General features: G+C 35.1%; 1 protein-coding gene across 7 annotated transcripts in view; it reads right to left on the reverse strand.

Moving 5' to 3' along the window:
• The window catches only part of LOC149552898 (transcription elongation factor SPT6-like), a 40,764-nt gene extending 25,268 nt beyond the window's left edge, over positions 1–15,496 (reverse strand). Inside the window, exons 1-6 of one of the 7 annotated variants that reach the window (XM_089788448.1) lie at positions 15,367–15,496; positions 15,131–15,240; positions 14,703–14,753; positions 13,875–13,999; positions 11,570–11,670; positions 7,419–7,523 (exon numbers count right to left, since the gene is read on the reverse strand). In XM_089788448.1, coding sequence (XP_089644574.1) covers positions 7,419–7,455 — 37 coding nt within the window. In that variant the 5' untranslated portion in view covers positions 7,456–7,523; positions 11,570–11,670; positions 13,875–13,999; ... (1 more) ...; positions 15,131–15,240; positions 15,367–15,496. Of the gene's footprint in view, positions 1–7,418; positions 7,524–11,569; positions 11,671–13,874; positions 14,000–14,702; positions 14,776–15,130; positions 15,241–15,366 lie in introns of all 7 variants that reach the window. The other 6 variants (XM_089788450.1, XM_089788454.1, XM_089788449.1 and 3 more) reach the window with 6 other exon arrangements.
• Positions 15,497–15,774: the final 278 nt, after the last annotated feature.

Below are 15,774 nucleotides of genomic sequence, written 5' to 3' on the forward strand. Positions count from 1 at the left end.
CAAGACCATGAAAGCTTCTAACATCTCCAACTATTCTCGGGGGTGGCCAAGATAGTATAGCACTTACCTTATCTTTATCCATCTTCAGGTTACCTTGGGAGATCACAAAACCAAGATATGTTAGCTCCTCTTGCATGAACAAACACTTTTCCAAATTTATTACCAATTTCTCCCCATGAAGTCTTCTCAAAACCATGTCAGTGTGCTCTAGGTCTTCTTCCTTTGTCTTGCTGAAAATTAATATATCATCGTAATATACTTTGATGAACTTGCCATTGAAGTCTTTGAGTATTTCGTTCATAAGTCTCATGAAGGTACTAGGAGCATTAGAGAGTCCAAATGGCATTACCTTCCATTCATATAATCCATCATTAGTTTTGAATGCTGTCTTCCACTCATCTCCAGCTCTTATCCTTATTTGATGGTACCCACTTTTTAAGTCAATCTTAGAGAAATACTTTGCATTTCCCAAACAATCAAGCAAATCTTCACTTCTTGGCATTGGAAACCTATATCTGATTGTAATCTTATTAATGGCTCTAGAATCGACGAAGAACTTCCAAGTTTCTTCCTTCTTGGGTGCCAAAATAGCAGGTACAGCACATGGGCTTAAGCTTTTCGTAATCAAGCCAAAATCGAGTAACTCCTTTACTTGTCTAGCAATCTCTTCATTTTGTTGTGGTGTCATCTTGTATACAACCTTATTGTGTAAAGTAGCTCTAGGAATGATTAATGTCTCGTATAGGTGGTAAAGACTTTGGCATACCTTCTGAAATCAAACCTTCATATTTATCCAAAAGTTCTTTCACTTCATTAGGAATTGCCTTCTTTGTTTCACCCTCCTTTCTGTCATTTCCAACAGGTTCTTGTGGTTGTGGGTTAGGCATCAAAAGAAAACAAGGCTTAGGTTCATCCTTCATGTCCCGTAAGAATTCCTTTTTATCAACCATCATAATTTTGGCTTCCCTCTCTTTATTTTCTACCACTTCCTCATGATCAGCAAATGGAATCAATCTAATCACTTTTCCATCCTTTTTGATGCTGTATATATTGAGTTTTCCATCATGTTGTACCTGCAAATCATACTGCCAGGGCCTACCAAATAATAGGTGGCATGCATCCATGTCAACTATATCACACAAAATTCTATCCTTATACTTTCCAATCTGAAAATCAACCCATGCTTGTTCATTTACAAGAGTTTTTTGACCCTTTGTTAGCCATGAAACCTTATAAGGAAAAGGATGAGGTATCCTCCTAAGTTTTAACTTTTGAACCATCTCAAAAAAAACTAAATTTTCAGTAGATCCTGAGTCAATAATGACTTTACATACCTTACCTCCGGATTTGCAAGCAGTCCAAAAGATAGTTTTCCTTTGTGGTGGTTCCATGGTAGTAGGCACTTTCAAAAGTGTTCTTTTCATCATTAAACTTTCTCCTCTTTCAGGTACACTAAGTCAGTTGTGTCCTCTTGGTATTCATCATCTTGTACCGTATGTGTTCTTCTTTCACCTTGTGAACTTGAACTTGCTCTATCCGGACACCTAGATGCATAATGTCCCTCCTTATTGCAATTGAAACAAATAATCGGACTTGCCCTTCTACCACCAAATCCACCTCTTGAACTGCCTCTTCTACCTCTAAAGTTACCTCTGAAATTTCCTTCGCTTTGACTTGTTTCTTGCTTTATCTCCTTATGATCTTCATGGTTTTGTCCTCTTCCTTGGAAATTTCCTCTTCCCCTTTGATTTCTTCCTCTTCCTCTGCTATTTTGTTCTTGCCTTCTTTTCAATTTGGCTTCCACCTTCAATGCCAGTTGATAACATTTTTGTACTATATCACGACACAGTGATTAATTAAGTTCTTCTTGAATGTTCAACCTAAATCCATTGAGATATCTAGCAACTTTTACACTTTCACATTCACTTTGCTTTGCCCTCAGGCTTAGTTTTTGAAATTCTTCAGTATAGGCAATGACATCTAGCTCCTTTTGTCTTAAACTTTGTCTCCTTTGATGAAGTTGGATTTCATAATCCTCAGGTAAGTATGTTTCTCTCACCTTGGCACACATCCTTTCCCATGAAGTTATCATGTTCTTACCTTCTTTGACCCTTTCTCCTTGAATGAAATTCCACCAAGTGAGGGCTGGTCCCTTCAACTTTGACTTGGCAATTTTTACCTTATCCTTCTCTCCTATATTTTCACATTCGAAATAGTTGTTCAAGGCTTCTATCCAATCCACAACAGCATCAGCATCCATCTTTCCCGAGAAGATGGGTAGGTCACCTTTGGCATCCTTCTTACCAACTCTTTCAAGGGCCTCTATGAAGTATCTTTGGTCTGCAGGTAAGTTAACCACCTCTTGCTCAAGGGTATCCTCTTCTTCCCCCTCTTCCTCTTGGTCTAAAGAAATCTTTGTTGTCTTTTCCATCTGGCCCTTCATCTTCTCAAATTCCTCTAATAACCACTTATTAATTTTCTCGTGTTCTTGCATCTTCTTTGCCAATTCAGCATTGGTGACCATGTTTGATGTTTCAGCTTCTAACTCCGATCCAGACATAAAATCCAATTGCCTCAGGAGCTTTTCCCAAGCTCTGATACCAAAAATGATGCAGAGATAAATTCAATGGAAGCAATATCAAAAAGGAACCAGCACCAGCAAGAAATATATATTAAAATTTCTTCTTAATTAATTCTTCAAATGAACAGCAAATACATTTGCTCTCCTACAGATTTCTTCTCCCGTAATTTCATATTCCAAAGACTTGCCCTCAACCTAAACCTAAACCTAAAACTCTATTTATACTTGCTAAGACGGTCTACGGAAAATTCTAGATTATTACAAAATAGGAAAAACAATCTATAGAATACTCTAGATTGATATAGAATGGGGAAGAATGACCCCACAATGATTTGTATGAATCCCAAGAAAAAAAATCTTATCGTAAATACAAAATCGGAATAAATTCTTCATTTAGAAATCACCTCCAAAATATTTTATGTGTGTGCTCCTGCACCAGGGTAGTCTTGTAAGTACTTGCAAGCAATGAAAATCATTATAGATTTTAGAATTTATAAATGATATTGTGATAAAAAAGAAGCATGGGAGGATAAGGCGTTATTTGTTTAAAACCACACCTTAAGTGGCATTGTGGGAGAGATTCCTAATTCCCTGCCAGTGCTGTGTATCGTGTAGCCTATTCAGCCGGCTTGCATTTGTAGTTCTAGTAAATAGGTTATAACAAAAACCAAAACCAAATTATGTAGATACTGCACACATTTCTTTTTATATGGCTGGAAGTTTATGGTAAGCACAGATTACTATCCATTATTCAATAACTCAATTGCCTGCATGACAAATATATTTGACAGGGTAACTACAGTGGGGGTAGCCTTCAATAGCTGCAAGGAATGAATATCAAGAAAATGCTAACCAACCAAAATTATTTTTGGGCTCCAATCCAAAATAGAAGTTCCAATTTACAATTTGAGATCTAAAAGATTAAAAGGACTTCCTCTTGTCACACAAAAATTTGTGGTTGAACTTTGTAACATTGTAACAGTACATGCTTCTCGTTTGACATGAGCTGGTATTGTGGGAATACTAAAGAAATTAGGGAGATACGTAATTGGACCCACAGACAAAAATAAGACTATTGTGGCAATTGATGGAGGACTGTATGAGCACTATCCTCTCTTCAAGCATAACATGTGAATTGCGGTCAAAGACTTGCTTGGAAGTGAGGTCTCAGAGACTGTGGCTTTAGAACATTAAAAATATGGTTTAGGCATAGGAGCTACTCTCCTTGCCACCTCCAACTCACAGTATTTAAAGAGAACTTGATACAGACACTCTGTAACATTTCTCTTCTATTCTGGTACACTACCACAACTTTTTGATGCTTTACCTCCATAGCAGTAAATCGTCTGGTACACTGGTTATATGGAGCAACTGATTTTGGTCTTTCTTGAGCATCCAGAGACCAATTAGCTTGTTTGTTTTGGAGGCCAACTATAGATTTTGACTTACCATCCAAATAAAATATTTGCTTATGCTAGGCACATGGTCTGTAAATCATTGGCTAAGTTTATGTGCCAGTTACTAGTAAGTTTACAGCTGTGTTGATCTTACAGTTGCTTTACTTGACTTTGAAATTTTATGTGAATTTATTCTTTGCTAGAGGGATTGAAGTTGTGTATCAAACAGTGGGCATTGGCCTTGACAATTTAACACTCTTTGATTATCTTTTCATAGTTCCCAGTTGTTGGTACTTTTTCAATTTAGCTTCCACCTAGCCATTGTTTGACAACTTCTCATGCTCCCCTGTGCTTTCAAAATCAGTATAACAATTTTTGTCTTCCTTGATCAATTTTTCACATAGTTCCTCGTTAGTACTTCTTTAATTTCAGCTTTAGCCTGTCCATTGTTTGACAATTTCTCATGCTCCTCTGTGTCCATCAGCTCAAAATTAGATAGCTTTTGTATTGCTGGATAATTATTTTGTAGTTCCCAGTTGATACAATTTCTTCCAATTCAGTTTCAGTCTGACCCTTGCTTGACAATTTCTCATGCCTCTCCGTCTTCTCCAAATCGGTATAACAACTCTTATATTCATATATCCATCCGTCACAATGCCAACTTGACTGTGTTCTAATAGGAAAGTGAAGCTTACATAGTCATGGTATGTCCTAAGTGCTTAATTAGTTCAATGAGGTTGAAAGCATCCTTCGGAAAGCCATTTCATACATATCCTGCAGCTGTTGCAATCTATGGGATCAAATTTCTTTTACGCATTTCGTCAAACAGCTTGCAATCCATATGAACAGCTCCACAGTTTCTATACATGACTACCATAGCACTTGCAACTACATCATCTGACAAAAAAACATGCTTTCAACTGCTATGGATGTCCATCCCCTTTTCGAAACCTATCATTTTGGGACATACTGGGGGATGCTGACAACAGTTGCAGAAAGCAGAAACACACAAAATAATGTACCTTCGAAGAAACAATGCCAAGAAACTACAAATGGAAAAAAATCATCAGCACTGCTAACTATATTCTTTCGAATTGACAACCATTTACACTTTTGATTAGACCAGTTTTGGCCTGCATAATCAATTTCAAACGATACTATGGCAAGAATTTGTAGTTCAATTGATTTTAATTCTTCCATTTACACTGTCAAATATAACCCTTTTTCCTAATTTTACTCATCTCAACAGAACCAGTAATAAGATTCTCTTTTCCTTCACCCAAAAATTTACGCTATGGAGATTGACAAAAACTAAGCAAAATCCGTTAGAGAAAGGGCTTTCATGTAGTACTGGCAATGCCAAGTCAAGCAGCTGATAACATTTAAAACAAGGTCAGAAAAGATCAATACATAGATAAATACATACCGAATTTTTATGCATATACATGAATGAATACAAGTTCACAGCTTCCCTGGTAGATACACATGAAATTGTGGAAACACAACAAGCCCCATGATTTGTTTGTCAAACTGTCTAATAGAACTATGGCTTTGTTGAAGGCCATGATTGCAGGGGATGCACAAAATACAGTTGTGGAAAAATAAAGGCATGTTTATGAGCAACAAACCACATGATTTGTTTGTCAAACTGTCTCATAGAACTATGGCTTTGTTGAATGCCATGATTGCAGAGGATGCACAAAATGCTGTTGTGGAAAAATAAAGGCACGTTTATGAATTAAAAAAGAAAAGTTTTATTTTGCAACTTTTAATCTTGGACTTAATTATAATTTGAAGCTAATTAAGTATCTATTTTTGAAAATTTAGTGCAGATTAGTTTGATGTTGTAAATATGTTGCAATGAAATGCAGTTGTGGACAAATAAAGGCATGTTTATGAATTAAAAAAGAAAAAAATTATTTTGCAACTCAATTAAGCAGCTATATTGGAAAATTTAGTGCGGATCAATGAACATCAAATTTCTAATCCCGTGAAGTGGTATTGAACATTTCCTTTTGTCTACAAAGCGATTATGAGAATCTTTTGTAGAACCAATGCTACCAAATCTAATGAATCTCTCCATAAAATCCCTAGTTTAGCATATCCCACAAAGTAGAGGTCACTTGCATAACAGATGTGCCTCAGAGCAAAAAAAGCAAACTGTTCCAATCATAATTTAGTACATCCCACAAAACAGAGATCACTCGCATAATAGATGTGCCTCAAAGAAAAAGATAAATAACTGTTACTCTATGTTGAAAGGTAGTGAGAATAACTTTGAAATTCTAGATAGAGAGACCTGCATATATCTGGATGATAAAAATGGTGAAAAACCAGCCAAATTACAAGGGAATATCGATGTCAAAGACATGTACTTCGCATACCCAACTCACCCAGATGTGATAATCTCCAACAAGTTTAGCTTCAGCATAAAAGAGGGCCAAAGAATGGCTCTGTTTGGGGAGAGTGTGAGGTTTGTGGTGGGCATTTCAATCTGGAGGGGAGCCATACTATTAGTGTAGCGGATAATGTAAAAGTATGTGTTCACAGTTAAAAATTGGCTTCGTAGGAAATAAATTGTCCACTGCCATGACCGCCAGTCCTCCTCCTCCACTTTCGATATGAGCGAAGACATGTTTTTGCTCTATTTCTGCTAAGCATCCTTGACAACGAGCGCAGATATGAACACATGGGAAAAGATTTGGCACATGACGATAACAGAGACAGGATTAAGACTTTTTTTGGTATTTGTTCACCATGAATTTAAGGTCTTTCTGGTTTTCGCCAATTCCACAGGCGGTGTGGATGTTTATCCTTTTCACCCAAATACAAGACCCTTTATCACTCCATCTAACGACCAAGAAGCTCAGTGTCTATATCGTGGTCTACACAAACCCTATTACCTGCTGCAAGCATCTTGGTGTCATGGAGTGGCCTGAGACAAGAGACTAGAACCGTGAAACGGAATTCTATCCAACTGCGTGAGACAATTCTGGCGGCCTGTGGCCCCACTGAAAAAGCCTATCGGCTAATCAACAAGATTATGTCATATTCTAATAATCCTAGCATTCAACTGCTTGACCATGAGAATTAGCAAGATTAACTGCACAAAGGAGGGATTCAACTAAACAGTATAGTGAAAAATGTTTTAAAAGAATGACCTTATGAAGAATCATTTTAACAAATCAAAACCACACAAAGATGTAACAAAACATATACATGCCACATAAAGAAAAAACCTACTTTAGCTTTTCATTCTATTATTGAGTGTTTTATAATCATCACAAAAAATTCACTATATTTTGCGAAATTTTCACTCCCCATCTTCAAAAACAGGTCCTGAAAATATGCCTCATATTGAATACTTCCCACAAGGTAATAAAATTGTACCTATGCAATTCCACCATAATGAAGACTTAAGTCTATTAAATTCAGCATACCTTCTTCGTCATCAGAAACAATATTTCTGGCACCCATGTTGAAAGAAATGAGAAATGGGTTTCTAACACCAACAAACCGAAAAAGCAAAACTACACCCAAGTCTCCTGAAAGAGACAAGAAAAAAATATATAATAATTCTGAAACACAACTCAAGTTAATCCAATCACATAGTTTCCATATTTCACACCTTACAAAATCCATAAATGAAACAAAGATTGTTCAAATATTAGCTCATCAAAAAACTAGCTAGACTTGCATAATCTACCAAACTTATTCATGTCCAACTAGATGCAAACCATAATGGCATTAAGTGAGAAAAAACAAAAGAAATGAGTAGATAGATGCACATCAATATTCCAGCATAGCTGCAAACTGTTATATCACATAGTGCAGTTCATGGCTGTACAATTTTGTGGAAATCGAAATGTAAGACAATATATTGACAAAACACTGTCAGGTTTTAAAAGGCATTTAGGATGTTACCAGCATTGTTCATCAAATGTAAATCAAATTATCAGTGAATATGTAACACAAATTGGTTTGTAACAAGTGCACATATATTAGCAGTCGCTCTTTTAGGAACTGAACTCTCCTCTATTGCTGATGGATCTTCTATGTTCCTATAAAATAGAAATAACTAGCAGTTGCACACTTTTTTCGTGTAACAGTTAGCTGATAGATTTAAGGGGACTCTCTAATTGATTTGGAATTTCATCTTCGTGGGAAGCATTAGAGCATCTAATTATTTTAAAGTTCCACCTCTGTGGAAAATGTTCTACTGTCCACTTTGTTGTGGAAAATGTTCTGTCTAATTAGTTTTGGAATTTCACCTGTGGAAAATTTTCTAACACCTAATTAATCTTGGAATTAAACTTATTAGTAAAGGTATACTTACATGGCATTGACAGTACAGCTAAGGTGACCACCAACTTACTTCAGCATTCTGCTTCTAAAGGATTTCATGATTGGTAATGTGAGCCTTCAAACAGGATATGAAGATCCATCAAAGCATAATGAAAGGGAAGATATTTTCCCATCTCATCCATGAATTTCAGTTATACTGGTGTCCCTTAAACTTATTTTTGTCTTAGCAGACAAGGAATGATTGAATGAAAAGGAATGGTTGAAGAAAACCCAAAAAAACTTATGTACAACTTACATGGCAAAATAGATAAAAAATTACTCTTAAACAATTGCAAAACAACTAGAACCTTCAAGATTTTATGTGGTTCTTATGCACTAGGAAAGGGACCTTTTTTTGAATCTAAACAAAATAAGTATGTCTACAGGAAAAACTTCAACACCTCATCAATACAGCAATGGATACACTAAAACAACCTCTATTTGTATCTAAACAAGACATGTATGTCAATTGGGGAAGAAACTTCAGCACCTCATAAATTCCAGGAATGGATACAAGTAGACTGAACGAATGTCATGTCCCCTCTTTAGCTCCATCTGGCAGTGATATGTGTGTTAGCCTATCAAGGAGTCTCGTAGGCTGGCAAGAGTGTTTAGAGGCTCAATCAAGGTTACAGTGTTTGGATTTGAAGTTTCTGACAATGAGGGCATGATTCAAAGGAGATCCTTAATTATAGGAGGAGACCCCTACTTTCTAAGAGGTGGAGGTATCATCCAACATTCAGGTTATAGGAGACCGTCCCTTGGTTTCAATTTCGGGAGATTCGGAGGTCTTCCTACTTTTTAGGGTTATCCCTAGATTTGAGGGATGAGACTGTCGATTATTTCATGATATCCGGCATCAATCACAGGTGGTGGCAAGTTCAGTTTCACCTTCTGAAGGTGCTCTGGCTATTAGTTGGCCCCTGGGGAAATATTTAAATATATTTAAATATTTCCTTAAGTAAGTAATTAAATATTTAAATAAGGCTAATTTATTAGCCACTAGGATGAAATAAGGAGATCTTTGGCTCCAGTTGGTCAGTTGTGCTGGGGTGTGATAGTCCGTTGGAAAGTGTCAGACCTCTACTATTTGATTTTCAGCTACAGGAGCCTCGGTGACGCTTGATACTTTTACCATGATTGAAATAATGTTTTTTCCTCTATGCTGGATGCCAATAATGGAAATAAACATTATAACCCAAAGTTTCCACTTAAGTCATATTAGGTCATTTTTAGGGTTCAAATGCCTAGGAGGGAGTTATAAGGAGAAGCAAAGGAAGGAAAGATTATCTTTTACATTATTCATCCATCATTTTGGGCACTTGGCTCTGGTAGAGCATTCCTCCAACTAGGATGCCAACCCTAGGTTGAGAAAGTAAACTGTTTGGGATGTAACCCTCAAGCAGCTGTGATTCAGCAGGTCTACAGTACTATATTCAGGCAGAAAGCAAGCAGCTTCAGCAATGGCAGCCTTTCTTATCTGATCTTCAGCAGCAGCTACCATCTCAGATCTGACTTTCAGCATTGGGCTGCCTTTTTGCACACCTGGGCGTTGGAATAAGAACAGATCTGTTGCAGAACTATAGCTGGCTGCCTATCCATATCTAGCGTTGACTGGAGCTAAGGTACTGGGTTGCTTTTATTTTTGTAACAGACATTATTGGGTTCGTTTGGGTATTCCCAGCTTTCAAGTCCTTTGGTTTTGGATTATTACTATGTTGTTTAAATACTGCTGTTACTAGTAGATATTTTAACACGTCTATTTTGAAGAGAAAATATCAAAAATCAAATACCAAACTTCTGCACTTCTGTCTACTCTGTAAGAACACTTAATAATTGCAGGAGAATTCAATTTTATTTAAATAAAATTACAGCAGATCAGTGAATCAGTCTGCTAGGGATATTTCAAATCTATTAGCCGAGTGGTCATTGAGCTGTACAATGAGTTGACAACTAATTATGAAAACATATTTAATTTGAAGGAAAAAATTGTAGACTTAATGAGCTATTAAATAATGGATGTACTTGGTTGATGTCAGACTATACAGCCTAGTATCATCAAGGATGATGCAATAGAAAATCTCAATCAACATCACAAACAAACCTCTCAGCCTAAATCCAGGGATAAACCAGCAGATTTGGTAGGAATAACCAAATATCCATCCTGTAACTTATGAACAGTGTCCTTACATTTCACAGTAACACTCGAGGTGTTCTTTTTTTTTTGGGTAGTAGTAAATTTATATAAATACATATTAATGTTTCATTGAGTTTTGGATCATTCATTCTCATCAGAAAATGGGTTTATAAAAATCATCATTTTTTCATGAAATATAGTCCATTGGATGGATTGCTATGCTAAAAATGCTTATCTTCCTTTCCTGATACTCATTCCTATATTTAGGTAGAAGCAATTAATGAGAGCTCTGTAAAATTTGTGTAGTCCATTATCCAATTGATTGAACTCAAGATTAAACATACACTGTGGAAGTCTAATTGCAACTTGCCGTGGCTGGGGCTTTGAAGTTTATACTATGAAAGCAACTTAAATATTAATTTTGGAACGATTTGTATTTTGCCTTACAAAAGTGTTTTCCTGTAGGCCAATGGCTACCTCTATGTTAGTCTTTATGGAATTTTACATTTTGTTTCCTGGTTGCATGCACATTGCTTGACTCTTGCCAATGCTTACACTCTGTTCATAGAAACTACTTCGTAAACTATCAAACTGCAACATATTCTTAAGGTATTTGGATTCTTGCAGCTTACTATTTATGTACAGTAAATACTAAATATCGCTGCAAATAAGAAACATGAAAAGATCTCTACAAAAAAAACAATAAATCAAGCTTTGCAGACGAACTTGGTAAAAATTATTGGAGGCAATTATATCAAGTGTTAGAACCCAGAAATCTTTCATGAAGGAGCACTGTTAAACCCTTACAGTAAATACTTCATCTCCCAACGCTTACACAGAGGCCAATGTGGTTATATCCCTTCTAAAAGCTGGAAATCTTGTTACATTTCTAATATTTTCAGTCTCCTGCTCCCCAATGACCAATTTTATGCCTGACATTAATGGAAAGTACTAAATTTGGTATAACTTTAACTTTTAAGACACAATGCAGCGATAGCAGCAAAATACTTCTAGCATTGTACGGCAAATCCAAAGTAGCTGATTAAAATTTTAATGGCGATATTGCACGCCGTAAGAAACAATTTTTGCGGGGTAGTGAGAAACACTCACAAGATGCTCAATACATTGCTGTATATTGATGCACAAATATGAAAAGCCCTCCAAGAATTGAGTTCTACCACGTTCAGTCTCCCATTTGTGTTTTACCACTCCTAAGTTATAAAATAGTCAATAGATTATCTCTGTTCGGATGAATGAATAAATAAAGCCCTAATATCTAGAAACCCCAAATAAAATTCCTACATAGGAAAGCAAGCGACCCAAAGACCAGTTATACAAGATCTCACGCATATGCGATAAAATTAAATGAAATAAAACTAACATGATCATACCAGAAAAATTAATAACAAAAACCCAAATAATTGGACAGGCTACCAACATTTACAAAGAAGCCACAAAAATAAATACCTGTGTAACTACAATTCTGCAATATTATGACTAAACCCTACCTAAATATGCACTAAGAACAAAAGAAATTGCAGAAAAACTCACTGCAAAATACAATCCTCAGCCCCAGCAGCAGCAGGCAGAACAAAGGAGAAGAAACTGAGCATGAAATACAAAATTCCAATACCCAAAAAACCAAAACAAATATTTTTTTTTTTATTTCATATATTTGCTTAGTGTGTGTACATTCTAGATTCAGAAATAACTTTTTACTGAAACGAAGAATTATTATTGTTTTCTTATAATTCATCAAAGCTGATTATAAAACAAGAGACACATGGCATCATGGTTCCTGCCATTGACGTAATGATTATTGAATGAAGATGAATCATAAAATTATTGATTAGTCGATTTGATCTATTCCTATGTCTACTACATAAGACCTTAATTTCAGTGTACGAAAAATAGAACAGAGGATAATGTGAGACATTGGATAGCTACTATTTAGATATATAAAAATTTAAATATTTATATGCAATGTAGGTGAATAGTACTTCTAATAGAACTTTATAATGGAGAAGAAGAATATATTAACTATTTGTCTATGAAAGATTTCTCTCAGCAAACAAAACAAAAAACAATACTTAATGGAACTGCCATATACGGTTAGAATTTTCTTTTAAAATGTTAAGAGAGGAAGGTCTTGTGGGAACTTCTCAGAATATTCTGTTGATTTTCAACTTGATCTGCCTCAAGTGAACTCCAAATGAGGAGAGCTTAAAACCTCTGTATTTATGAGATGTGAAGAGACTAATGTATTATTACAGTGTAGAAGATTGTTCTATAACCTCATCTAGTATCTCAACTGCAGGAAATGAAAGTGGAATCAGAATAAAGAAAAGAATTTTAACAGTTCATAATGAGTATTTCTTAATACTTTTAAATTTTAGTAAATAAAATTCAAATTATTATCTATTTTATCATCAGTCCCTTACTGTATCATTATATCAACATAAGTTAAGGAGTATTGATTAAAATGGAAAAACATATAACGATAAATTTGCTTATTTGTAAACATTAACTGAGAACATATTCCAATAAGCACAGGCACTTCGTAGCATAGGAAGGTGACAGTTTCTTAGAAACTTAATAGCTTGCTAGAATATAGGCTGTGGTATTTTGACAAGAACTATAGAATACAATTTCGTGCTGAATTCAGCTACTCATTAGTACTGTAATCAAAAATCACATAGAGAAATAACACAGGTAATCCAAAAGCATAAGACATGGCCTCGTTCAGTTGTGATCACGTTTTTCAGGAACTTATATTTATCTATTAATCATAGATATCAGATATCCATCGTGTCCAATTTTTTACTATGCAGTACCAGCATTGTGCCTTATACATCTACACTAACATGCTTGCTTGAAGTCTCTAGCTACTATTTTCTAGGCAGGGTCACAAAAGTCAAATTTAAATATTGCTGGAGTGAGATTCCATATACATGTGTTCTGTAATAGTTCCACAGACTGGTTGCACTCTTTTAAGAAAGAGGAAAAAAATAACTCATACATTCCAGTTATAATATGACCAATGAATAAAGGAGGGTAAGATGGAACGCTATAGGCAATATTAATAGAGGAGAATAAAATGATATTTCATTGATTTTATTATTCAATCTAAATCCAAGTTTGATACTCGGTTTTTTTGTATAATACTATTTATGTTAAATAATATGAATGAGTTTCCAATATTGCATTGCCTCGAGCATCATTTCTTATGCTACCGCGACTGGGAACTATTAAAATATGTTATCTCTTTCTTCTACATATCCTACCATAACCACATTTCAAATACTAAACAGAGCATTTGCCATTCATTCTCGGAAGCATCACAGTGAAACAAAATTTGACATCTATAATTGATTAATCTATGTCAAATGATACCCAGAATTTTATGACAACTTACAATTGTATGTAATTTGCCAGATACAGAATAGTTCAAAATATCTGAAACGAACAAGAAGCTTCACCAGGAATCCAGAAAGAGCAAATTATCCTGATAGAGTCTAATAAGTAGTTTCCATAGAAGGCCTGTAAAGAAACAATGGAAAAATTAGTTTACATCGTGATTGCTGCTCTTACATGACAATATAATTAAGGAACTATTATGACAGCTTCATGAAAAATTAATATCATGCCTTTTTAGCAGTACTACTTGTGATGGTAGTCAAACCTAAGAGCATATCTAATAATTAAATAAAAACTACATAGTGTTACTTATAAGAAATAAATTAATTTCAGTTTTTCATATACACACATACGTAATTAGATTATTATAAATAAGGAAATCTTGAGAGAAGGAAAGATTTTGGTATGTCTTATCCATATGGCCATAACTATCATAGGGAATTCATGAATATTTTGGTATGGTTACCAAGGCAGAATAGTGGAAGTTAATTGCTGTTACAACAGCATAATCTTCTGCTCAATTGCAAGTGCATCGAATTGATCAAATTCTGGTGCATAATGCCTAGATTATTTCTGCCTTGAGGTCACTTGACACCAATGCTATCAATGAATTGCTACTAAGATTAGGTACAAAAGCTGGAAAGAGAGAAAACGTCAATACTTCGTCGCATTAGATCTGACTCTGTGCATTATTATATAAACCAAGTATGCATTTTCCAAGCAGATTCCAACTCTATTTTTTCAAAAAGATACGAAAACAGGGTTTTCTCTTCGCCATTTCAGCAGACTAAACTAAAAGAGAACACGTTCTAGAACAAAATCGTACCGTTTAGAACAACACGCCGGAAAGAGCAACTTGACGGCAGGTCCCTTGCGCCTGAATCAACGAGTGCAGAGGCCTTTAGCAAGTTAAAAAAACGTAAAATTAATACGCTAAAAAATACTTTTTATAAGGTATCTTCGGTAACAAAAGCCTTGTTTCTAAAACAAAAATTTCACTGTTTTTGAAGTTACAAAGATTTTTAAGCTAAGATATTAAAAAATAGGAGCTTGGGCTCTGCAAGCAAATATCAAGATCATTCAATTTGTTTTACAAAATATGAGGGCTTTAAAGAAAACAGGAGGATTCTGGGTAACTGATGCCCTACCACGGTCACTACTGAATATTCGTACAAAAGAATCAAATTACAGTACTGTCTACGTCCATAGAAATTATTAAAACCCTAACTTTATAGAGGAATTTCAATTTGGTACCTTTACATGAAATATGGGTTTTGGGCAAAATGAAAAGTCGCGGATTCACGCAGTGAAGAAATGTCATACATACATTCATCTACTCTTTGTGTGAAAAGCTCCAGTTGCCGCTGCAAGAAGCCATTTAGAGAAATAAAAATTAAGGAAAACATCTTTAAAAAGTTTTGGTTGCCACTGGACGAAGATATCTAGAGAAAGAAAAGCACAAGTAAATGTCTGACAACTCTTGTCAATACCTGCTTCAGAAACCTGGATGACAAATGGGAGAGGTGAATATGGACGAACAATATTCAATGTCAAATGCAGAAGAAAATATTTGCATAACCATGATGTTTTAAATTTAATATGTCATGCCAGATAAATGCTCACCGACATTGTAGTCGGAAATGTAGGAATTGAGGTGTTGGAAAAACGATATTTCCTCTAATCAAAAATAGTGCGAACCAATCAAATTATAATAAATATTATTATTTTAAATCTGTAAATATATAAAAATTAATGAACTATAGTAAAAAATAATAAACTTTAAAAATATTTTGATTAGTTAATTTATTAAAAGAATTCCAGCTCAATAGTATCCTTCCAATGGCTTGCCAATAGGAGGAACTAATAAGAATAAGAATAAGAATATAAAAAATAAAAAT

Source organism: Cupressus sempervirens, chromosome 6 (assembly GCF_028749045.1).
Source record: "Cupressus sempervirens isolate cs-2001-9-10 chromosome 6, ASM2874904v1, whole genome shotgun sequence".
NCBI lineage: Eukaryota > Viridiplantae > Streptophyta > Pinopsida > Cupressales > Cupressaceae > Cupressus > Cupressus sempervirens.